The sequence below is a fragment of the Podarcis liolepis genome (assembly GCF_965112155.1).
Source record: "Podarcis liolepis genome assembly, chromosome: 3".
Lineage (NCBI taxonomy): Eukaryota > Metazoa > Chordata > Lepidosauria > Squamata > Lacertidae > Podarcis > Podarcis liolepis.
Window position 1 is genome coordinate 34,887,151 of NC_139557.1, and position 26,349 is coordinate 34,913,499.

Here is a 26,349-nt window from a genome sequence, read left to right on the forward strand (position 1 = left end):
GTCTTTTTTTAGTGACGCAATGTATTCTTGTTTTATTTTTTCCTGCATCTGTTTGCTAATAGACTGGAGTTCTTCCCTCCATATTCGTAAAAGCATTGTTTAGAGTATGGATGTTAATCATTGTTCTAGAGAGTCAATGTCCCTTCTTTTTCATTCTATTAAGTAGCTTTTTGGTTCCTGTTTGTAGTTTGATGAGAGGGTTGTAATTTGTTGTTCTAATTTACCAATTTTTGAGGAGCTGTTTTTTAAGGGATGCCCTCTCCTTTATGCAGGCTCGTCTGATTACTGCTTTCATTGTGTCCCCAGGGGGTGGGGAGTGTTATGTCACCTACATCATTGTCCTTAAAGTAGTTTTGAAGACACTCTTTTTTGCTAGTTGGTTTGTGGTTAGGATGGGGCCGAAGGACCATGATGGGGGTAGTTTGTGCTTCCTCTCCTGAGGGTAGCGTCTACTGGGGCGTGGTCTGTGATTTTAATGTTACCAATGTTTGTTGCTTCTACCAGGGGGAATCAGGCCTTGTGTGACCAGAATGCTGTCCAGTTTGGACATTGTTGTCTTTATCTTGTTGGTATGCAGTTGGGCGAATAATGTTCTGTAGGACATAATTCACATGAATAATAAAAACTCAGCTCAACAAGTGAAAAAATTGCTTTTATTACCACAAAATCTTAAAAAAAAAAATTTACCTTGAATGTCAAGCATATTACTAATGACAGAAAACAACAACAACAAAAGGCCAGTTATAAAGCTTTGCATAGGTGCAATAAAAGACTTTTTGCGTTAAAGCTTAAAATAGCGCCAACTTCGGATAGAAATTGTACAACTGAATTTATTAGGATGCCAGCAGTGCTTCTTGATTGCATCTTGTTTTACAAAATAAACACAGAAATGCCTTAATTAAAATGTACAAAGAAGCAGCATAAAGAACACTGTAGTTATGTAGTAAGCATAAAGCACAGCTTGTAAACTTTTGTTTGACAACCGCAGTCCTATGGAGCATAGCAAAAACACCCAGTTCTATAGTCAGCTGAAAAAAATTAAATATGGTTAAGCTTGGTTGTACAACAGTATGATAAAAAAAAATTGGCCATAATATAATTAGAAACCTTTTTTATATATAAAAAATGCATTTTTAAGTTTTTTAAGGTGCCTCTGGAGGTTTCTTTACTTGTAGATGGAAATGTATAATTGGATAGTTGCATGGTTATTTTGAGGACAACATGGGGGTTGTTGTTTTTTATTAAAAAAAAGACTTGGATTCATACATTTTTCAAAAGAAAACGGTTAACCAGAAAAATATGAAATATACACAAATGGATGAAATTGACAAACAAAATAAAAACCAGCCATGTTCCATTAAAATTCAGATGCTGCATATTTAGGCTGGATAGAAAATATTTCACAGTGGTATACAGCTGATCATGAAACATCGAAGACCCAATCTGGCTTCCAGCAGTGTTGCCAATGGACTTCAACAGTATCATTCAGTTAAAATTCACTCTCCAATCCAGATAAAGCTAGTCATGACTGATAGCAATGGGATTTAAATAAAAGACAACTACCGTATTTTTCGCTCTATAACACGCACCAGACCATAACACGCATGTAGTTTTTAGAGGAGGAAAACAAGAAAAAAAATATTCTAAACGAAATAGTGGATATATGATTTTTGTGGTTCATGCTGTGGCCACAGACATGTGATCTGACAATGAGTTTGGAGTAGCCCAATGCAAAAATCCCGAGGATCCATGTGGATCCATGCTTTGTAACCACGGAGGAGGGAAGGAAGGGGAACCATGGATCCTCTGCTCACGACTGCAGCAGATCCCCCCGCCACCCGCAGGCATTCGCTCCATAACACGCACAGACATTTCCCCTTACTTTCTAGGAGGAAAAAAGTGAGTGTTATGGTGCAAAAAATATGGTATGTGGTTTCATTGTATTTAAATGTACAGTGATAACTAAGCTTAACTGGATGGGGGAGCATGTTACTTGATCAGCCCATAGGCCCAACACATATTTAGAGTCTTAAATTTAATATGGAATATTTTACCATATTACATTACACATCAGAGGTACTTTAGTTTCTGGGAAAGAGGATTATTGCCAGTCATCTTCCTGAGACTTGAAAGATTGTTGAAGACAAGCACCAGGTCTAGTCTGCCACTAACACATCCCAAATTAATAGTTTGGTCCTTTTCTAAACGGATCTCTTCCTACAATTACACTAAAGCATAAAGACGGGTCACAGATGCCAGGTGGTCCAGTTTGTCCAGGATTTCCAGGATTTCCACGGTCTCCATCTTTACCTGGCTTCCCAGGTTCTCCACGATATCCTTCTTTACTTATCCCAGGTGGACCTTCAGGACCTTTAACAATATATGAAATATATACATGGAGTGTGTTTGGTGCCGGTAAGGTATTACAATTTGTTAAAGATTTCTAGCATGATCCACCCTGCCTGATTAAGTATTTACTTTTTTAGATTTAAAGGCGCTGACGTGAATAACACATGAAAGTGCCTTGGTTGTCGCAGTAAGAGAGGAGTCTGTGCCACCCAGGCAGCCCTAGTAGTGCCACAGGAGCATCTTCCAGAAAGCTGATGTCCGTCATCCCTGAGCAAAAAGAACTGGAGCTCTGCTAAGGTGCAGCAGTGGACTTGATGTGCATCAATAAAGTGAGATGGCATCCTGGTAAGACAATGTTTGTGAGCAGTTCCCAGATCTGATAAATAGACCAGCTGCCTGCCTTGGATGGGGTTACACTGCTCCTTGAGGAGCAGATATGTAGCTTGGGAATGCTCCTGGTTTCCTCTTTGTCACCGGAGGCCCAGGTAGCTTCATTGTGTACTCTGCAAGCTTTGACCACTGTGGCACCTCTGGTTGTTTCTGAATTGGGATTGTTTAACTTTGGTAGTTGAGGCACTGGTTTTTTACTGGATTACTGCAATGCAACCTTATGTGGAGCTTTCCTTAAGATTAGCCTGGGCACTGTAGCTAGTGCAGAATGCTGCAAAAAGAAGGGATTGCCCTACTGACAGTACATAAAACCTGTGCTGAAAGAGCAGCACTGGTTGCCAACAGGCACTGCAGGGGTTTTGATGAGATGACCTTTGGGGTCCCTTTCCAACTCTACAGTACTATGCCTCTATGTGGAGACCTGTCCAACTTGGGACATAGTTACCTCTGGAAGCACCTTAGCTTGTTTACTCCAGCCTAGTCACTTTGATCCTCGGGCAGGATACCTTTCAGAGTGCCATAAGCTTCCAAGCCTTGTGCCCACTAAGACCAGGGCCTTTAGTGTGGCAGCACCTGCCCCCTGGATTACCCTCCCAATGATAATCAGGAAGGCAGTTACGATACTGGTACTAAGGTGCCTACTTAAAATTCATCTGTTCACCCAGCTTTTCCCTGAGGAACAACCAGCTATGTAGATGCATTAAGATGATCTACTGATTTGATTTTTAAATTCCAAGCCGCAGTACTGATGGCTGGTTCTGTGGAAAAGTCCCACTAAAGCCAACGTAAGTGACTCTTTGAAAGGGTCAGCTAAGAAGTGCAATCTTAGAGCACGTTAGCTCCAAAGCTTTCTGGCTTCTCCAAACAATACCTGGAGGTCCTGGAGGTCCTTGCATCCCAGGGACCCCAACTCCTTGGCTTCCTTTAGCTCCATTTTTTCCTGGTAGTCCTGTAAAGTGCCAGACATAAAATACATATTGTCAGTAGTTCCCAAAGTGTGCACTAAGACATACCGGTGTACTGGGGGGGGGGGGAGAATTCCCATAAGCTCAGAGTTCCTATTTTGGCATGACTGAACACTATCACCCTGCCTCCATCTAATTAGGTTCTGAAGGGGAGGTGGGAAATTCTGCTGCTTTTCTGCATTGGGTGTGATTTGACCATTGAACCACTTTGCATGCAAACATGCATCAGAATTCTGTAGCCTCAGAGGAGGCTGTCCATAGGTCTGCCTGAGTCACTGTTCTGGTGTCACCTCCTGCCAATCAGAGATGTGCCAGAATCAGTAATTTCTGCAGTGATGGGCTTTTCTGAGTGCTGGTAAGTTTCACATTATAAAAATATCCTTTGGCCCTGTAAAAATCAAGTGTGCCTCCAATTTTAATTCAGGAACAAAGTGTGTCAACATGTATCAGGAGTATATGGTACTATTTTTTTAAGGATAGAAAGGCAGAATTAGAGAGGCGACATATAATTGTGCCCTAGGACTCAGGAGACTGAAGTGAAAATCCCAACTGGAAGCTCACTGGGTGACCCTGGGCTCACACTCAATCGTAACCTTCCTCACAGGATTGTCGTGAGGATCAAATGAAGGAAACAGTTCTGAGATATAAACACAACATTGTATATTTATACTGTATAAACACAATAAATAAAATAACTATCATGATGGAAGAGGCTAAGATCCTAAGTGGTGTGGAAATATTTCACATGCATTGAAGACAGATGATCATCAGATAAAAATTCTGAAATGTGAAGCAGACAAAATTGTATCCACACTGCACATTGTAATTACTGCTTATGTCTTCAGACCACATACTTCAATTAACGATGTGCTTAAAATTATCTAGTGGTTCAGGGATATATTACATTTTAAAAACTGTAAAAGTAGAAGGCAACAATAATAACTGAAGAAGTACTCAGTTCATGTAATGACCATTGGAGAAGAAAAAACTTTGAGAAAAATGACAGCTACTGAATAAGAACATTGTTATTGCTGCATAAGAATCTCAGTGCTCTTGGGTAATCTTTCATATAAAAGGTAAGTAGGCCTCTACTAGATTCTATTATAAGATACAGGCTGTAACCCTACACCAGGCAGCCCCAAACTCAGCCCTCCAGATGTGTTGAGACATCCCTGACCGCTGGTCCTGTTAGCTAGGGATGATGGGAGTTGTAGTCCCAAAACATCTGGAGGGGAGAGTTTGGGGATGCCTGTTCTACACCCACTTGCTTCAGAGTAATCCCCACTGCACTCTATGGGGTTTACTTCTGAGTAGACATATGTAAAAATTTGTTCCTTGATAGGGTTGGGCTGTTTTAATAGTGTTGCGTTTTGTTTTTGGTTGTTCATGGTTTGGTTTGGTTTGACTGTTATTATTGTAACTGAAGTTCAGAAGTTTATAGTACCTCTTTAAACAGATTAAAAATATAGGTTCTGGTGGTTTTGCTTTCATCAAAAATATTTTCCACATAATTGCTCCCTCTTGGCTAATGAAGAAAAGAGCTCTCATGGGGTAAGTGGCAGATTTCCCAGGCTTTCCAGCTTAAAACATATGCACCCAATTCCTCAATTAAGTGGAATAAAAATTAAAAGGGCAGGGGGAGAATGAATCTGTCCCCAAATTTCCCTTAGAACCCACAGTTCGGGGCCTCATCCAGCCTACCAATGCATTTTCCCCCTTCCTCCCTTGATCCCACCAAATTTGGTGGCAGTAGCAACAAATAATTACATATAGATATATTTAAAATAGACACAATGCTGGGGTATGTAGAGCCCAGCACCCTGATGGGGATACAAATCACCACCTCCCTAGTCATCTTATTGATGTGATAAATAGAGGGGAGTGATACATCCCTCTTTCTCAGCTGATTAGCATGAAGGACTGGCTGCCTAGCTGGGTGTGCACAGTGGCGTAGCGTGGGGGGTGCAGGGGGGGCCGGCCGCACTGGGCGCAACATCTGGGGGGGGCGCTCGCACTCGTAGCTCTCTGCCCCTACCTGGCTCACTCACTCTCTCCACGGGTTAGGGGGCGCAAATTACTTGCCTTGCCCCGGGTGCTGACAACCCACACTACGCCACTGGGTGTGCATGTGTTCAAGTAGGAGCGTGGGGTGTGGTCACACCTACATTCAGCCACACTCATTGCTGCCATGTGACCCGCAGAAGGAGTGCATGTGGTCCCTGAGCCAAAAAAAGTTTAGCCGCCAATGTCCTAGAAAAACTGCACATATGAAACTGTACAATTCAAATGAATACACACACAACAGCAGACAATGCCTGAAGCAATGTTACAGAAGCACTATTTCTTTATTTGATCAATTTGCCTGTCAATAGAATGGGCAAACGCATGTGTTTTAACGAACAAAGCCCAAGCTGCGACAGTTTAAAAGATAGTAACACTTTCATTTCTCTTGATTTAGACCTTCCTCCTAGTATCCTATGGGATATGATAGGATTGAACCATGAAAGGAACAGGATTCGGAAATGTAAACCTTCATGCACTTCAAATTAAAGTGTTAATGTAATCCTCCTACACTGCAGAGCTATGTGCAACCATTTCACCACAATTTTTGGTTCATGGAACATATTTTGGGCGAGGGGGCAAACAATATAATCTACACTTTTTTAACAGTTGGTTAGGTGGAGGGTAAGATATTCCTTCACTAACATAGAACCCCATCTTTAGTAAAAGACACTGTCTTAAAAAACAGACAATCAGAATGTTTAAAGCAGCAGCTCTGTAGAAACTTGCTAGTCCATTGTGCCTGATGTGAAGACAGTACAGTGGTGCCTCGCAAGACGAAATTAATTCGTTCCACAAGCTTTTTCTTCTTGCGAGTTTTTCGTCTTGCGAAGCACGGTTTCCCATAGGAATGCATTGAAAATCAATCAATGCGTTCCTATGGAGACCGTCCGGGGACAGAGGGGAAGCGCCGCTCTGTCCCCTCTTTTGAAGCAAGGGGCGGAGGGGAGAAGATCGCTTCTCCCCGTTGCCGCCCCTTGGTTCAAAAGAGGTCCAGGGACAGCGGGGAAGACGCGCTGCGCTTCCCCGCTATCCCCGGAGCTTGCGGGGCAAGCTTCGTTTTGCGAAGCAAGCCCATAGGGAAATGCGTCTTGCGAAGCGGCTAAGAAAACGAAAAACTCCTTCGTCTAGTGAGTTTTTCGTCTTCCGAGGCGTTCGTCTTGCGGGGCACCACTGTATGGTGAAGATTATAATTCAAAGGCCCTAAATCCCTCTGCAGGTAGCTTTCCAAATATGCAAGATATACTATTGCTATTCTATAGCTTGGAAGTATTACAGACTTATTTCATGGTTAGTTCCAAACAAAATTCTCCTTCTGAAACCCTAGAGAGCCACTGCCCACCAGTGTAGACCACACTGAGTTAGATGGACTTAGTATAAGGCAGCTTCAATCCCTTTGAGTTTTTTAATAAGAGAAGAAGAGGAGCCAGCTTGAGAATGGAGAGATAATGCAACCTGGAGGCTCTATGGATTGCCTGTGGCTAAGCATGTTGCCCCTGCTGACTGACAATGTGCAAGCTCAAGTTTTTCACACCCTCCAGTTCAATTCCTATTCAGTACAGATCTCTAGGCTGGAAAGAGAGTTTTGTTTCATGAGGCATACAGACAATTACCTTTTGGTCCACGAGATCCGTGACGCCCAGGAGCTCCTGTCAGGCCCGGAACACCATCATTTCCTGGCAAGCCAGGAAATCCTCGAGGACCTTCTTGGCCAGGTGGGCCTGGTGGACCAGGAGGCCCTGGGGAAGGGCCACGAGACTGGCAATGATCACAGTGTTGTAGCCTCCCATTCTGAAGTATTGTAGGCAACTGGGCTAAGGGGAATTCAGATAAAAATGCTTAGACCAAAGGCAGCATATCCTCACCATCAATACACAAGCTAACCAAACACCAAACCATATCAAATTGTTTGAAAATATTATTGCATCTTGGTCAAATTGAGATCTAGTTATGGCAAGTAATTAAAAAAGCTCCACTTATTACAGTGGGAGATTTATGCACATGCTCACCCCTTGAGATCAGTCAGATTTAAATTTCCTTAGTTTTGACTATGTCATGCCCACCATGTATTCCCTTTAAACCTCTGCACACTGTAGAGCAGGGGCGGAGAACCTCCAGTTCACAGGCCAGATTTGGCCAACCTGGTCTCCCCACTTGGCCTGCAAGACTCTTCCAGGAAAGCCACGCTCACCTGCTCTATCCCTGAAGTCATATATGATGAATGCAGGGCTTGAACAAAAGGGGATTTGCAGGAACTGCCAAACCCTGCTTCCCAAACCCTTGCTACCCCTACACTTGGCACTTGCATGCAGGGCTTCCCAAACACTCATCAGCTGGTTTTCAGACATTTGAGAAGCCTTGTGCACAGGGCTGTGCAAGCCCTTTCAACTATCTCCCCTTACGCCTACAGATCAACTTTGATAGGTGTCAAGCACCTGTCAAGATTGGCCCCTAAGGGTGGTGTGCAGGGAGATAAAGATCTGGCTCACTGGGCCTGAAAGATTCTCCACCCCATTGTAGGAAATTTAGGCACATGTCCTCAAGTTCACACAGGTGCATCCCAAGAAGGTGACTACAGTGCAGAACTGTGAATCAACAGGGGGACTCACTTCTCAGCACATCTGCACAAACTTGCCGAATAAATTCTTCAGAAAAGCCTCTTCCCTAAATTGAACAGAGAAGCATTAAAAAGGTGACATGGGCTCATTTTAAAAAACAAATTGGTCAGCATGAAAAAAGTCATCTCAGGTGGCATACATACAGGTTTTCCATCTGCCCCCGGAGTTCCTGGAGATCCCCTCTCTCCTTGTCCTCCTCTTGGGCCTGGTGGGCCAATCAAACCAGTAACTCCTGGTTCTCCCTTCTGCCCAGTGAAGCCACTCATGCCAGGATCTCCTTTCTCGCCTTTCTGAAATCAAAGGTAATAACTGCAATAGCCAACACCTGACAACTCACGGTGAGCATGTTTTCATTTTTTTAATGAAAAATATGCACGCTATAATATACATGAACAAAAAAGAAAAGAAAATATTTTTATTAGCAAGTTTCTCTCTGTGTATGAGGTAACATCTAAATCCCAATGAACCCATTTCATATACTAGTCCAGCTTCCTGGAGCCTTGTTCCTTCTAGATGTTTTGGGCTACAATTGCCATCATTCCTGTCCAATGGAATATGATGGGGGTGACTGATAGGAGCTGAGAGCCCAACAACAGCGGGAGGGCACCAGGTTGAGGAAGGGTACACTAAGTCAATGGTAAACATTCCTGATTGATGCAAGGACAAGAAAATGGATTGTTTTCTCTACAATCCCGGTGGACTCTTTTCATGATGTGCCAATTAAAGTAACCACAGGAGACCACCTAGCCTGTCATGGAAGCTGGAAAAGATTAAAACCCAGAGGCACAGGTGATGTGAAAGGAAAACCACCGAGATAATTAATCGTATCCAGGGGACATTACTAAATGAAGTTATGTTAATAAAGGGGGAATAATTAAAGCCACAAAGCCTCATCAAAGTGAGTTGCCTGTGTTTAAGCTCATTGTTTTTCCATAGGCTCAAAATGTGCTTAACTTCTATGCTGGACTGTGACCTACAATGAGTTCTACAATTTTAAAAATAAAGCCAAAGCCACTTCAGTCACAATGGATTAGATTCTATAATCATTACAACATTCCCAGCCTCTGTATTTTGTTTTGCTATGGCTTTTTATAGCTTTTATATTGTTCAAATATATCTTATTAGCTGGGTATAACAACCCCATTTCAATTTTCTAGCCAAATGGAATAATGTAAAGCCACAGATGTGCCAGGAATAGGTTGGCAGACCTTATACAGACTTTTTGCTTATAAGACACCTGGTGGTTATTTGAAGAGCATCTTAGGAGACATTATGAACATTAAAAAAAAAAAAAAGCTCTGAGGAAGAGGTACTTGTACACAGTGGACTAATTTGCTTACAATGCTAAGTCATGGTTAACGTAAGCCAAGGTTTATTAACCAAAAACAAATCATGGCTTATGAGTGTGGTTTGTCATGGCTACTAAACCACAGCAAAGCTGCTGGGCTAGGTTCAGATGTTCAAATTAATCTTTGGTCTTCAGCTCAAGGGGACACGGGTGGCGCTGTGGGTTAAACCACAGAGCCTAGGACTTGCCGATCAGAAGGTTGGAGGTTCGAATCCCTGCAACGGGGTGAGCTCCCGTTGCTCGGTCCCTGCTCCTGCCAACCTAGCAGTTCGAAAGCACATCAAAGTGCAAGTAGATAAATAGGTACCGCTCCACTGGGAAGGTAAACAGCGTTTTCATGCGCTGCTCTGGTTCACCAGAAGCGGTTTAGTCATGCTGGCCACATGACCTGGAAGCTGTACGCCAGCTCTCTCGGCCAATAAAGCGAGATGAGCGCTGCAACCCCAGAGTCGGCCATGACTGGACCTAATGGTCAGGGGTCCCCTTTACCCTTTACCTAGTCGAGACCACTGCAGGGTCATAGTCTAATCTGAAATGGGTGACCACAGCAGCACTACCACCATACAATTGTACGGTAAAAAGAAGATATGGGTCCCCAGATGCAAATTTGGGTTAAAGGTGGTTCAGTTAACCACAGATAAGTGTAATGTGAGAACCAGGCCAGTGTAGCTCATTAGTTAGTTTAGCCGCCTTGGCACTGACTGTTTATCAAATGGATGTAAGCCATGCAAATGTATGTATACACAAGTGGGGCCTGCATTCAAAAAATGTTTTGGTATGTTCTTCCTTCTACAAGGAGCGCTTCTGTTCAGGGTTCCAGTCGCTCATTCCCTGAAAACAAGCGATTCTACTCATCCAACCCCTCACATTCTCTGTTTCCGCATATATGCCGCTGTTACTGAGCATGCTCGGGTCTTCATTAGACTCTTGTTTCTGTTTCTGTTTTTTTGTTTGTTTTTTGAAAAAAGCTTCCTTGTACTTTTGCAAGTTTTTCTGAACATGCTGATTCATCCAAAGTCTCCCACTTTGTTTGCAATCCTGTCAGCACTCACCATCTGTGTTCGCTATTAAAATGAGTGCTATTTATTTATGGAGGCAATTTATACCCTGACTGCCAGTGTTTTGGTCCCCTGTGCAGCATCCATAAATAACAAAGGGCAAAACAAATTTAACACAGTTTAAACCTTTCTGCAGAAACAAAAACCACAGTAATAATAACAGATTCTGTTATCTCTCTGGTACTGGCCAACAATCTCTGTCTTCTTTACTGATCATTTGCCAATGTGGAAAAGTCTTAGAAGCGCCTAGAACTACTGTATTTATATCCAAAAAGAAGAGTTTTTACTGTGAGGCTTGTGAATGAAAACTGTAACAGCTTGTAGAACTTGCCAAGAAGCTTACTGAAAGTATATTTTTCAGAAGTGTTTATTTGGCTTTTAATAGCTAGCAACATCCTGTTTGTGACCTTTCTTAGCGACCCTTTACCATTTGGCCGAGACAAAAAGAGACACATTTTTTAAAAATGCTAAAATTGTTATTGATTTGAAAACAAAACAAAACTGTGCATTAAAAGATTCCTGCATATTTAAAAAGCTGCAACAAAAAATATTGACATAAAATCTGAAAATAAAACCGTAACTTAATATTGCACAGGATTTATTTAAGAGTATACACAGCATCAGACTAAGTTTAAAGCCTGCTATGCCATTCCCTAGATGTCCGGTGCTGTCTCTCAGCCTAGCCAACATTGCAAGGCTCTGTGAACTTAAAAGAAAGGGGGAGGCAATTGCCACGAATGGCAGCTCCGGTCATGGAAGGTGTCTCCAGCTGATATTGGAAGAATCCCTTTCCAATCCCCAGCAGCACAAACCACCCATTCAAGAGTGTCCTCTGACCCTCAGTGGAGCATTTTCAGAGGCCAGGAAAGCTGTTGTGGGGAGCATAGGAAAAGGGAAATCAGCTTCCACCAGCCCCATTACATGCGCTTAACTCCAACCTTACGGACAGTAACAAACATGGACTTAACCCTATAGATTTCAATAGATCTACTCTGAGTATGACTTAGTTGGATATCAGCATTAACGTTAGATGCTGACTAACTTCCGGCTACAAGGATTGTTAGTAAAGTTGTTGAAATCTAGTATTTTTCACTTCCTTTCTGCTATGTCTACAATGTCCCACTATCAGGAATGTGTTTCTCAACTTTTAAATGTGAACTTTCTGCAATCAGTTGGAAGCCACCATGCTTGGCATATAGCTGAACATTTCCCCCCATTTCCATTCTACCTGATGAATTCAATAAAATGTTAAAGCTTCCCTCACCCTACACATCCTTAAGTTGATAAAAACAAATTAAAAATCCCTTTTGTTCTGAACATATTTCTGAGGGCAGATTAAACAAAGCCAAAACACAGAGCACATGTGAATTATGCTATCTGAAAAGGTCTTCAGATATTATATTCACTTACACAGCATACAAATGATAAATTATCAAAAAACTATTCAAAATCATTGTAAATTACAATCAAATAATAATACTGAAAAGTTGGGGTTGTGACCTGGCAACATATTTATTATTTATTGAAAGCATGTATCTTGCTTTTTATTGGCTTTTTTTTAAAAAAGCACTCAAAAGTATTTTTATCAACGAAATTAAAACCAACAGCCAGCACAAAATGTATGCTAAAATGAAGCAGTCAAAAAGACAGGGAAAGCAGATGTCGGGGCATATGAAACAGCAACACAAACACATACCTGTCCTTCAGCTCCAGTTAATCCTGTGTCGCCCTTTAGGAATCAAAATTTCAGAAGATATTAATAAACGGATGCAGAGTTATTGCTATGTTGCTTCAAGTCTAAAAACATAAGGCTAAACTATATAAAAATAAATATTGTATTAAAATGTCATATGCTAGAGAAATACCCTCCAAAGCACAGCTTCATGCTAGCCAAGCATCTAGTGATATGTAATATTTATTGATGCTGTTATCTAAGGGCTCAAAACATTCCCCCCTCCCCCAAAACTCACTCTGTAATTTTAAAGGAAGGGGAAGGAAGGCCACCCTATTTCAGAGATATGTGCCCTAGTTGGCTTCAGATCTATTAGTATTACTCTGCTCAGAAGGTGCTTTTGCTAAAAGGAAGGTAATGAGGCAATTTTTGTCAATTATTTTAAAAAGAGAAAAAGTTTACCTTCTGGCCTGCAGTACCTGATCTGCCACTTTCTCCCTTCTGACCCTTTAAAAAAAGAGGCATTACAAAATAATTATTTTAATTATATGAAAATGGGTTTGTTTGCATTTATTAACATGCCCCTTTCCCCAATACTTCAAAACAGCTGGCAATTGACAAGCCAAAATCATACAATACATCCACTATCTGTAGAAAACAACAACCAACACATCAGAAATGTAAAGCCCCCAAGTAAAAAACCAAAACAAAACAGCAGAATTAGAAATAGCCTGCTTTGAAGGAGCATATAAACTAAGTTACAACAGACACAAGTTGGACATCTCCAAGGAGGTGTTATCATCTCCAAGCAGGTGTATCACCACCACAAAAAAGTCTCTTTCTTTTTCCCACAAACCTCACTGCCAAGGTGGAAAGACTGGTAAAATACCCTCTGATGCCATCAAGCATCATCTTGGGGCAAGCATCCTTCAGATGTCCTGGAACTAGGCCATTTAGTGCTTTAGAGAGGAAAACCAGTTGTTTGAATTGCAAACTGAAGATGTGTGTGACTTTTTTCAGGGGGAACTCACAGGAACTCAGTTCTGGCACCTCTCAGGTGGGCTCCATTGCCATTATAAGAGAACAAGGGAGGTGTTCATGGTGAGTTCCGGCACCTCTTTTCCTAGAAAAATAGCTCTGTATATGTTTGTTTGTGTGTGTGTGTGCACGCACACGCATACACACACACACACACACATATTTTGGTCTTGAAAGGCAGCACCACATACAAAACATTACATTGATCAAGAACTGGCATGTCATTCAGTCAATCTTCTGTTATTTGACAATGATCGAATATTCCATCAAGCTGAAGATCAATTGCCTGTTTTACCCAACTGCCTTTAGGAACTAAATTTTGTTTTGAGTAGTAGCGGCTTAATTTCTCCTTTAGAAATCAACCCAAACCTAGCTGGGTTATTAAAGAATTATGTCTCCATCTATTTTTAAAGTTAAAAAATATTACTGTAATACGATCGTAACTGTTCATTTTCAGATTGATATGGTTAATCCTTTAGATCAGGCTTTGGACTACTTATACCGAGGTTTATTCAAACACCATGACTGCACCATGATGCTGAGGAAAATTCAGCATGCTTGGTGTGATCTGTGGCAGGAGTAGCCAACATGCTGCCCTCCAGATGTTGCTGAAGCACAATTGCCATCATCCCTCACTATTGGTCATTATAGCTGAGGAGCTGATGGGAGTTTGAATCCAAGAACATATGGAGGACACCACATTGGCTACTGCTTGGTCTGTGGGACATACCATGCTCTGACATTTTTTCAAGAGTAATTATTTTCATTTAAAAATACTAATGCCATATAGAGTGAACTATCTACAGCAAGCAGGCATTCCAAGTTATTTTAACTGTTGAAAAGTTTATACCTGGATGCCTCTTTCCCCAATGTTTCCTTTATCTCCCTGAAAATAAGAGAAAAAACAACTTCTGTTGAAATGTAAGTGATTATGCACATAGGTGAAATAAAAGCAATACACAAGTATAATATATAAGTTATAATATATGTAGCTACACTAGAGTCACAAAACATCAAACTGTCAGCCACAGAGGCTTTTTCCAACTACACAAGATCCTTGTGAAAGAAAATGAGAACAGAAATCTTTACATAAGTGTGTTACTGTTTGTGGCAAGGCACTGTGCAATCTCATGCACATAATGGCCACTAGAAGTCTCACTAATCCAAAATGTCCAAGAATGGACAACTTTCATCTAGAATCTCAGTCAGCAATTTCCCCTCTATCTGTTTCTTTGTAATAAAATAATAATCAATTGTGCTTCTCTTTGATCCTTTTCCTCTTAATGTACTGATTTCTATGGGTCAATATTTTTTTTAAAAAGTATGAATAAGAGTAAAACACAAAATGTCAGTAATATTGTAGATAGTAAAACACATGTATCATTTATAACATTGGGGGGAAAGCATAATGCTGTCATCTCCCTCCCCGCCAAAAAAGTTATGTTTTCTAAATATGTTGTTTAATTTTACTAACTGTTATATAATCAAGAAGAAAAAGTTTTAATTGTCTGTGGTCCCTATTTCATTTCTTTAGCACAGATAAACTTAAATTAATTTGAATGAAAATCATTATTGTTTAGACAAGTCTACCCAAATGCTTAGAATGTTGAGGTAATTTTAATCTGTTTTAGTATTTTAACTTTTGTATCTTTTGAAGTATGGTTGTAAATTTTCCTTGATTTTACTGCTTTACCTTTTGTAAACAGCTTTGAGGGTTTTCCCCTCCACAATCAAGCAGTGTATAAATTTTATGAAATAAATCTATAATGTAATAAAATAAAATAAACTGTGAAAATTAACCCATTGGCATGTATCTCGCAGTCTCTGATTATATACCATATATAATCCAGTCCTTTATTCTGGATGTATCTTCTTTTGAAAGAACTGACAGGAACTAAGGAAGTGTATTGCCAGAGATTAAGAGGTATAGTAGGATTGTGTCTATTTTTTATTAATACAAGTTAGCAGAACAAGCATGGAAACTGGCAGCAGACTCAGAAATTGTGATCCTGAATGGAGGTGACTGTTATCTAGTTCTCATAGTTAAAGGTAATTACCATGCATTACTCTTATCAGAGTAAACCACTTAGCAGTTATTCCATATATCAGAGTGTTTTAAACAGCAGCAGACATACCTTTAAACCCCGTGTGCCAGGTATCCCGGGATAGCCTGGTTCACCTGAAGTACCTGGTCTCCCTTGTTCTCCCTGAATAATACAACAGCTCTATAAATCTGAGATTATATAATGAATGATTAAAGTATGCATTGCTTTAACCATCCTATATGTACCAAAGAAAAATCACCAACATTTTGCTTTGCTGTTAAGCTTTTCTTAAGCCACTGAAAATACTAATCTAGATTAAGAAAAACATTGAACTATTTTACAAAGAGGGCCTGGTTCGTGATACAGCAGAGCTATGAGCAGCTCTGCCCACGGTTGAGCAAAGGAAGGGTTCTGTACCTCCTCGTCTTCTTATTCTCCCCTACGTATATAACTCCACTTCACATTTGGCCTGTCTCAGCAAAGAGTAGTTTGGAAATGGTACACATTTGTAAAGATAACCTGTTCTGCTGTGCAAACTTTTTTTTATTTTTTTAAGAACACAGACAACCATGTTGAATGACTGAATAGGACTGAATAGAATGACAAAGGACTGTTAAGACATAGACCCAGTTCACACATAATGCTAACCCAAACCATGTCTTGGCACAAGCAAGCAAATATGTGGGTTGCTGGAGAAAAGATCACAGCCACTTTGTTACTCCTCTGGTCCATGCTGTTTGTGAGCTAAGCTATAGTTTGGCTTAGTATTATGTCTGAACTCAGGCTCATGGATTGTCTCACTCCATGAGGTCAGGTTGAGATGTAATGCTAAGCCAAATGCTGGCTGATCTCAACAGCAGCGGGTCTGGAGGAAGAGCAAAGCAGAGGTGATCTTTTGTCCAGCAACCCACATTTGTTTGTTTGGCTTACAGTTACATATGAAATGGACCAACGTAGGAAACCATGGTTTCTGGCTTTGAGCACAAGCTACATCATACCATGGGGTCCTGTGCTCTCCCTTCCTCTTCTTTCATGCCTGGAAGGATAAGCCACTGGATCACAATCACAGTGTAATCCATGGAACAAGTTCCTAACTACTACATGAAAGTTAGTTCATCAACTGATCTGGGCAGGCTTATATTGTGATTTAGACCAAGAATGTTAATTTTTCTATTAGTCACTAGTTGAGTTTTCGTATGGAACAACATTATATTGATGCTCTCAGCACAAAGATGATATCATTACAAAATTGAAACTTAGCCACATTTACCTTAATACCTGGCACTCCTGATTTCCCTTGTGGCCCTTGTTCACCCTTGCCACCCTGTGAATATAATGATTTTGACAGATTGATGAAGAAATCTTTGAAGTCACTTGGGAAAAGAACCACCACAGTTAACTTACAATAAAAAAAATACCTGTCATACTGTGGCTGAAACTAGGCAGAAATTTGAAGGTTTTGAATTCTGAACTGTAAGTAGTTCTACTTCCCCCACATATAATAAGGCTGAACAGTGACACAATTAATTTTAACATGGTTGTGGAGCTAGGTCCTTTTGGAAGTCTCCAACAACAAAAAATATAGCAAAATGATGAGAACTGAGTGGAAGTGGTGTGAATATGTGTGACTGAGTATATTTGTGTGAGAGAGAATGATGAATGAATAGCCAAAGTTCACACATTAATTAATAAAAGGTTCACACGCTGTGAGAGGCAGCAAGCCCCATGCCATGACCCAAAGTCATGTGGTTTCCTAGTCCCACCCACTATCCAGTTCTGTGGGAGTTTGAGGCTCACAAGGGATATAGGCAATGCCATGTTAAACTAGCCAACTAAACAGTAAATAGAAATGTTTTGTTTTAATTCTGGGGATTTCTCTTATGTGTTGGTAATTCCTTATTTGTAGTCTTTTGTTTTAAAAAGTTATTAACTCTTCTTTTCAAAAAGAATAGGAAGGAGGGGAAAATAAGAGGACAGAGAATATCAGGATCTTGAAGAGCTCAAAGAGCTACCTGGTGGCTGAAACATTCTCTTCCTCAGCAGGGAGCCAGACAAAACTGAAGCCTTATATAGGGCGACAAGGCCTGGAATGTGGTAGATGCTGTCTGTCTACCTGGAGGAACTGCCTATAGGTTAATGGGCCCTTGCCTCATTTTTCAGTCCTTGACAACTATGAGGCTAGGGAGACAAAAGTACTACAGAGAATTTATCATCTGAGCAGAGGATGATGGCAGGGTTTTGTCTTCTGATCAGAAGGACCTCTAAAATGTACTTGGTGGTTCTTCCCCTGAGAAAACAGCCTGAATTTTGTTCTCATCAGAATCTTCCACCATGTCATCACTCCTGGGTCATCATGGCCAGTAGTGGCTAGCAAGGTGGGGCTGCTCACCTGGCTTCCCAACACCGAGTGTCACTGCCAGTTATGGAGACAGGCAATTGAGGTGATGGGGAGCTCAGAAGAATGTAAGCAAAGTGGTTGAACCAATCTGTTGCCTCCCTGTCACCTCTCCTCTAGTGCTCTCTGTAACTGGCAGCAAAGCTCAGCACTGGGAAGCCAGGCGAGCAATGGCATGCCAACCATCCCACCAACTGCTACTGGTCATGGAAAAGAACATAGATGCTGATTTGGGAAAACCACAGACGGCCCAGGAGCTGGTACCCTGATCAGACAGGCTTCCCTGTGCAGATTGTGTCAGCTGGGATGTACATGATTAATATGTGGACATCTGGAGGCAGCAGCAAGGAGTCATGTGACCTCAAGGGTACGGCAAGAAGTGAGGCCTCACAACCCTTTTTCGTGCATGGAGCCCTTCATGCAATTAATGTGGGAAGGGTTTTTATATTGTTTCCACCGTAAGCTACAATAAAGTGACCAAAGAAGCATTCGTTTCTCACATTAATTTACTGATGTCGCCATGTTTTCCAGAACTTTGTTCCCAAAGACTAAGCTCAATATGCTTACACAGCATACAGAGCTCCTTATATGTTTCAGTTCCCTCCCACTTTCTTAAAATTGATGTCTGCAAAAGCTAAAATCACAAGGCATTAAACATTCAGCCTAGAGGCATACAGCATACCTTCGGCCCAGGCCCTCCAGGTAAACCCAATGATCCTTCAGGTCCAGGAAGACCCTAAGAAACAGAAATAAAAGTCTCCAGTAAATAATCAGAGGGAGAGCCTGCCCAGTCAAATCTTAATAGATATGCAGGCTGTGTCTTGATCTTAAAATTTAGGGACAGAATTAAACATATACTTTATAGAATCATAGAATTGTAGAGGCAGAATAGAGTGGTGCTACTACATCCGTTGACTGGAACACTTGGCTTCTGTTGATGCAGCCTAGAACAGTGTTAGCTTTTTTAGCTGCTGCATCACACTGTTGACTAGTGTTAAGCTTGTGGTCCACTAAGACCCCTAGGTCTTTTCCACATGTACCGGTACTACTAGTAAGCCAGGTGTCCCTCATCTTATATTTGTGCAGCTGGTTCTTTCTGCCTAAATGCAGGATCTAACATTTGTCCCTACTGTATTTCATTCTGTTAGTTTGGCCCCAGTTCTGCAATCTGTTAAGGTCATTTTGAATCTCGCTTCTATCTTCTACCCCTCCCAGTTTGTTGTCATCTGCAAATTTGATGCACATCATCTCAATTCCTTCATTCAAGCTGTTTATAAAGACACTGAACAACAATGAGCCCAGGGCAGAACCCTGCAGCACCCTACTTGTCCCTTTTTTCCAGGATGATGAGGAACCATTAGTAAGCACACTCTGGGTTCGGTCAGTCAACCGTCTACAAATCCACCTAACGGTTACCTCATACAGCTCACATTTTACCCACTTACTCACAAGCATATCATGGGGGATTTTGTCAAAAGCCTCACAGAAATCAACATACACTACATCCACAGCATTCCCCTGATCCAACAAGTTTGTAACTCTTATCGAAAAAAAGAAATGAGTTTTGTCTCACATTACTTGTTTTTGAGGGGAGAAGACCCAGGTAACTTCAGACTGTTCAATTATTTGTTCCAGAACCTTTCCTGGTATTAATGTCAAGCTGACTGGTCTGAAGTTACCTGGGTCTTCTCCCCCCCTCCTTTTTTTAAAAAAAAGATGGATACAACATGTGGTCACCTCCAGTCTGCAGGGACCTCTCAAAGATTATAGAAAGAGGCTCTGAGAATACATCTGCAAGCTCCTTTAGTATCTTTGGGTGCAGCTCATAAATCCCTGGAGATATGAGTTTGTTTAAAGTAGCTAGGTTTCCTTTGCCACCTCATTTGCTATCTTGGGCTGCAGCTCCCTCCTTGCATCATTTATTCTGTTATCCCCAGGCTGGGCACTGCTTTCCTTTTGGGTCAAGACAGTGGCTAAGTAGGTGTTGAGCACTTCTGCCTTCTATCACACAACTGAAGTACAAGGAATTGAAATAAGGATCTCCCTGTGAGTTTTACAAGGTCATGAGAGGTAGCTCTCTATACTTTTTAAAGAGAAAATTCTACTTTACTAAAAACCTTTTACTTGCAGAGTATGTGGAAACCTTACATATGAAATCTTAAGTGATGAAACAACAATTTAATAAATAAAATAAAATGTATTAAATTGTTGTTTCATCACTTAATAGATTTCATATGTAAGGCTTCCACTTGAGTAAAAACAAAATAATTTAGCCCTCACTGCTTCCTTTTCCAATCTTGTGGCAGATAAATCAATAAATTATTGAAACTGGCAACCATAATGAGGATAATTGTTACTTAATAATAATTTATTACTGAATTTCCCTAATGTATTACATATAAACTGTCAACAGGATTTCCATCTGTTCTTTTCTGGAACAAACTGTGTGACTAATAGAAGGAAAAACCAAGTCTATATTTTGGTCAATTTTCCTTTGTGGCACTCACAATATTCAAATATTCCATGCATTGAGAGTACATCTATGTTCAAAAGGGAAATAGAGACAGAATAAAATGGGAATAAACTGGTAATTAAATGAAATGGTTCGGTAATTAAATTGGTAATAAAAATAGTAATGAATCCACCAGGAAATGAATCCCACAAAATTATAGGAACCAGAATAGCTGTCAGTTAAGACATTAGGAAAATAGAAATTATATTGGAACAAAACAGCACAGGGCAGATCTAAACCTGGAACACAGGCAATGCAAAGCTTTCAGACAGCAATTACTAACAATAATAAAACAATATAAAACTTGTGGGATATTTAAGGTCCATGTTGCATGCCACCCCAATCTCCAAGCAGTGTGAGGTTCCAGGGATTGTTTCCAGGAGCTTGCCCGGGGCTTGTGTTTCCTTTGGGAATGAGGCATGGCAGAGTATATGATATTTGGTTTATTTATGCATTAATACAACCTGAGCCTGCGATGGAGGGGTTCTCAGCATCAACCCTCCAAAAGGGTGTTGTTTCTCCCACTGCCACAGCCTTGGATTCAAACAAACATCAAACATTGCTCTCTGACTCTTAATCCAGTTTACTGCCATTTTGCTGGCTCACAGCACTGCTACTTTCAATTTTGCAACTGACTTCATCTGTTGAGGAAAAGGCCCCCACCCATCTCCCTTCTTGCACCAAGCCCCTTAATCCCCCATCACCTCACCAGGAAGCTAGCTTGGCTATTTCCCAGAATTAGAAGTCTTGATTAGCTTTTAACCTTTGTTGGATCCAGAGATTAGAGGGGTCTGCCACCCTCCACCAACTCATAACAGCCTACATACATGACAGCAACGTTATTTACTACTGAAAACTGTTCCTATTTTTCTCCAGGAAAATAAAGGTTGACAGGCAAGTTGCTGCAACATGCAAGGGCAATGTTATATGGAAAGAGTTGCCGGATGGATGGATGGATGGATGGATGGATGGACGGATAAATTTGCAAGCCTTAGGTTGTTTCTCATAGCTTTCCACACTTGTGAGCAGAATTTAATTCCAATCCACGTGTGAACTAATTTTGTCATTCTGATGCAAAGTTCCTGTTTGTGCTCCAGAGCACACACAAGAACCTACACTCCATTTGGCTTCCTTATTGGCTTGGTGCAGAGTTAATGCTAGCAACCTAAGTACATGAGGAGACTAGGAGCATGCCACAAGCTCACAAGCTTGATCTCCTGCTCCTCTTCTTTCATGAATTTATTCCACCTTACATCTACACCAGTGACAACCCACAATTACCTTTTAAAACTAAAGGATATAAACTAGACATCATCCCCGGTGAGAGCTAGGAGCAGTGGAAATATAATGCACAACAATATAACTCTAAGCAAAGAAGACTTGGAGTGATTTTCAAGCGGAAGAGAGAGCATATAAACACACACATAGCACGCTTCCCAGCTCCATCTGCTGACCAAAGCTGGGAGATGGCCAGCAAGATGTCTGCGCCAGGCCACTGTCTCCAATACTTGCAACAGCAATCTCTTAGTGCCATATTATATATATCAAGGTTTCAGCTGATTAAGTCTCTCGTATGAGTAATTCAAACAGAAGTCATATTCACAAGTTGTAAAGCTGACTAAAGCTCCAGCTCCTCCAAAACCATCTCCACCAACAAAATGAAAGATGCACCACTTGCCATCAGTTCTGAACTACACTGATGAGGCCTAGCATCTGCTGAAAATTAATACCATCCACTCTGGAAAAGAGATCATTTGTGGAAGTTATTACCAGATCAGAACAGAGGCGCCTCGTAGTTATAAAAGAGCTTAATAAACTGGAAACAATCGCTTTCAAGTTCCCAAATAAATGGGTGACATTTGTCCTCTTGAAAGCTCACACGCAAGCCTTTCAAAGGATCTTTGGGATACCAGACAGCTTCCCCTTTTTAGGGGAAGTTTACACACAATACTCACCGTAAATGTAATACAATTCAGAATGGTGTGCTTACAGTATTGACCTAAAGTTTCTAATTCTTGAGGCTTGATTTAGTGCAGTTATATTCAATGGACTGTAACACTTGCCTTTTTTTTTAAACAAACTGAATATTGTTTGTATTTTCTGCAGTAATAATAGGATCAACAAAGTGGATTTGATTATCAAGTCTATACAGTACATTTGTCCCATTCAGCCTTCTGAACTTATTGATTCCATAATTCTATTTTTTATTTAAAAAAAACTGTTAAAATACAATACCACAGACATACAGGTGTCCCTGGTGATCCTTTAGTTCCTTCATGTCCTGGTGGTCCAATTTCACCCTAAAATGCAAGAACAAATTTCAAATAAATTCAGTATTTGTAATATGAATTCCAAAGAATACCCCATTTTACATCTACACCAGTGAAAACCCACGATTACCTTTTAAAACTAAAGGATATAAACTAGACTGCATCCCTGGTAAGAGCTAGAATTCAGCATAGTGCTAAGGAGATTGTTATATCAGCACAATCTCTCCTCCCCCCAACACCTCACCTGCTGTTTCAGGGATCTCGCCCTCCCCATCCATTCCATTGACAGATATCTTCCATCAGTGAAAGGGGCATCAGTGGACCCCACCCAAAGAGTTTAAGCAGTCAGTGTGTGTGTGTGTGTGTGTGTGTAAAAAGTGCTGTATTATAATTTTATATCTTTATGAATACCTTTTCTCCCTTTATTCCTTGAACTCCCGGGATCCCAGGCATTCCCTTGAAAAGAAGTTGAAACATTTTGAAAGTTAATGAAACAACATTATTTAAGGTTGTCACTTCGGGCTGCTTACACACTTACTGTGCAGGGTTCCCATAGATACGGGTATGGAAACAGGCAAGCACGCACCTTCCCATCATGCATATGAGGCAACATGAGGTGCAAGATACATTTGTGTGTGTTTGCACCCCAAAATTTGCTTAGTACATCACAATTTTCAAGCAGAAAAATCACACTTGATCATAAACATGTGCATCCCGACAACTTTGCACATTGCTCCTTATGATGAGAAGGCAGGGTACACACTCACTCAGTGAATTGACAAGATTCTTGAACTGTGTACATATGAACCAGCCCAGAATGACTGACAATGCATATAGCATACAGCATTTGAAATCTCTAATTTCTGCATCACCAACTACAGGTGTATTAATATTCTTGCCTAGACTTTACTTTGCTGAACAGTTTGTATCTTCTGCTTCTAACCTATTATCAAGTTATACCACCCACTTTAAAACTGGTTCAGTCCTTTGGCATTAAATATCACTTCTATCAAATGCTATATTGGATTTTATTTTATGAATGTTTTATCTCTGTGTAAAAATTGTTGCTGCACCAATGTGGCGTTTTGTTTGTTTTCTTGGTTTCAGAAAGCCCGCTACCAGTGAGCTTCTTTTTTTGTTGTTGTATGAAACTTCCTTTTCATTTTGTGAAATACTGGCCTGGAGGAGAATATATTTTTTTTAAAAAAAATAAATCTAAAAAGCAGCTGGTTTATCTGAAGCTCCAGTTGTGGCTAGGTTAGTCATCTTTTACTTTTCTATTTGGAAAATTTCTGAGAAACAAGACAGTTATTCCTGTCTTGCTCCTGTGAGGATTTTAATTTTTATTCCCATTTCCCACCCCCACTGTAGCTGGGGGTTGGGTTGTGACCCTTGCCTCCTACACCAAAGAACACTGGCAGGGGAATACTAAGAAAAGTACTCAGTGTCTCTACTACCTGATTGTAATGCTTCTTTTTGGTTTGGCAATATTGCCCTGAACTATCTCCCAACACTATTTCTAGTGACTCATTCAAATGGCCACCAGGACACATGGCAGCTACCATAATTTGGATCAGGCCACAAGTGAGCCGGTCACATGGCTTGATCTGTATCTCCTTGCAGACACAGATAAGTATGTGACCTGGCGTGTAGCACTCTTTGCAACTGCCACTAGGAAAATTAGAGCAAATTATATAGCCAAGGTAGACAGCAACTGTAAAGGAGATGAATCTATTTGACCCTATCTACATCAAGCTATAGTCTATATTTATCACCAAACTCCGAATATAATTGTACATTGTATTAATTAATATTATTTTTTAATATATTAGCGGCCATGTGATAATTTTAGCCTATAAATTTTATTGTTTAATGTCTTAACCTGTATATTAAGGTACTTTTATAGCTCTGTTTAGAGTAGGTAACGTCTTGATAATATAAACGTTTTAAGTTTTTTGCATCAATCCAGTATATTTTCTTTTAATTGTTGAATGATTCTGTGTACATTGCGGCAGCCTTTGGCTATGTGCAATAAAACTGACTGACTGACAAGCGGAAGCTGCCATCATTACAGCAAAGCCCTGTTGAAATGACAACACGCAAAACTGATCCTGCTTGTTGCGAACATGTCACGTGACCTGCTTGCCAAAAATTGTCCTGTACTGGAAGGGCACATGTTGTTCATGTGACCTGGACATAGCCTATCCCATTAGGTGGTGATTATAAAAACACTGAGGGAAATGGCTTTCCAAATGTCTGTAATTTTAAGCACACTGAAGAGGGAGCAGCCTCACTGACCTCAGCAGCAAGAAGCACTGTATTCAGAAGTTAGTAGCAAGACCTAACAGGATTGGAATGACGCTACTAGTGAGAGTTTTGACATTTGGCTATGGAATAACATGAGCAAAGACCTACACCGTCAACAGCACAACTTTCGGGGGGGGGGGATTTCAAATATCTGTATTGTTATATATTGGCAACATGGATAGATTGCTACAAGCATTGAGAATCGTTTCTAGAGCAAATTTGCAAAGCATTTCCCAGTTTCTATTGTGTTGACCCTCACAACCCTGTGAGGTAGGTCACTACTGTGTCTATTGTATGGATGGGAAACTAAACCAGAGTGATTAACATACACATACCTTGGTGCTGAGTTGTGGACTTTTCAACATGTCAAGTAATATATATGAAGGTTCAATCTGGAATGGCAAACTGGTTCTTTGAACAGGCTATCCTTTCTGGACTGGACCCAAATGCAAAAGGCAACATTTGACCTAACCAGCCCATCAGCAGGAGCCCTGTGCATGGACTTCTGGGTCACCCCCCCAAAAAAAGAGCACCCCCCAAAACATTGTGCGGGGGAGGAGAGCTATCATTCCGTCTGGCAAGCTAGAATGTTTGCACAGGTGTAACGAATGGAACAGTGCAACACTGAATTCCACCCGAAATGTTGCAGGCTAAATATAAGCAAACAAACAAACCAATTACTGCAGAGAGATGCTGCAAAGCATTATATGAAACTATGAGTTCAAAATATAAATTGAAGCTGGGAACTCCAGCAATTCAAGAAATCTCGGCGTGGTGCAGAATTACTTGATGTTGACTCTTCCAAATACAATAGCAACTGGGCTTCATGCCCATGAATTGAGCTAAGTAAGGTGAAAACACATTTTGTCTAGCTGCCTTTGCCAGGGAAAGAAAAGAAAACTAAAATGCGCTTCAGAGCAAAGTAAAAAGTAAAAAGTAAACAAAAATCCACAAAAGCCATGTGGCACATTAAAGGCTAACAAATTGTATTATGGAACAAGCTTTCATGGACTAGAGTCCACTTCATCAGTTGTAGGAACGTGGTGGTAAGATTGGGGGGGGGGGTATGGTAAGCAAACACAGAATCAATGCTACAGCAATTATTCTTACAGAGAGCATGACTTATACAGGACAAATAAACTTGACCAACAACAGTACATCAACAGGACCATCTGCATGTTATACTGAAGGGCCCAGGACTCTCCATCCCCCCCATTGTACATTTTTAATTTATACTTTTCGTCAACAAAATATATCCTGCCTTTCAGCCCTCCATGGGGCCCCACAGCACCTCATAACCAAGTTAAAAAATGTAACACAA

At 40.8% G+C, this 26,349-nt stretch overlaps 1 protein-coding gene across 1 annotated transcript in view; it reads right to left on the minus strand.

Annotated features, from left to right (window-relative positions):
- Nucleotides 1–2,132: 2,132 nt before the first annotated feature.
- COL21A1 (collagen type XXI alpha 1 chain) overlaps nucleotides 2,133–26,349 on the minus strand; it is a 126,328-nt gene continuing 102,111 nt past the window's right edge. The window contains exons 19-31 of the mRNA XM_083495809.1: nucleotides 23,133–23,177; nucleotides 22,698–22,751; nucleotides 18,622–18,675; nucleotides 16,815–16,868; nucleotides 15,635–15,706; nucleotides 14,350–14,385; nucleotides 12,924–12,968; nucleotides 12,486–12,518; nucleotides 8,527–8,673; nucleotides 8,375–8,429; nucleotides 7,379–7,579; nucleotides 3,611–3,688; nucleotides 2,133–2,370 (exon numbers count right to left, since the gene is read on the minus strand). Coding sequence (XP_083351935.1) covers nucleotides 2,183–2,370; nucleotides 3,611–3,688; nucleotides 7,379–7,579; nucleotides 8,375–8,429; nucleotides 8,527–8,673; nucleotides 12,486–12,518; nucleotides 12,924–12,968; nucleotides 14,350–14,385; nucleotides 15,635–15,706; nucleotides 16,815–16,868; nucleotides 18,622–18,675; nucleotides 22,698–22,751; nucleotides 23,133–23,177 — 1,062 coding nt within the window. The 3' untranslated portion in view covers nucleotides 2,133–2,182. The remainder of the gene's footprint in view (nucleotides 2,371–3,610; nucleotides 3,689–7,378; nucleotides 7,580–8,374; nucleotides 8,430–8,526; nucleotides 8,674–12,485; nucleotides 12,519–12,923; nucleotides 12,969–14,349; nucleotides 14,386–15,634; nucleotides 15,707–16,814; nucleotides 16,869–18,621; nucleotides 18,676–22,697; nucleotides 22,752–23,132; nucleotides 23,178–26,349) is intronic.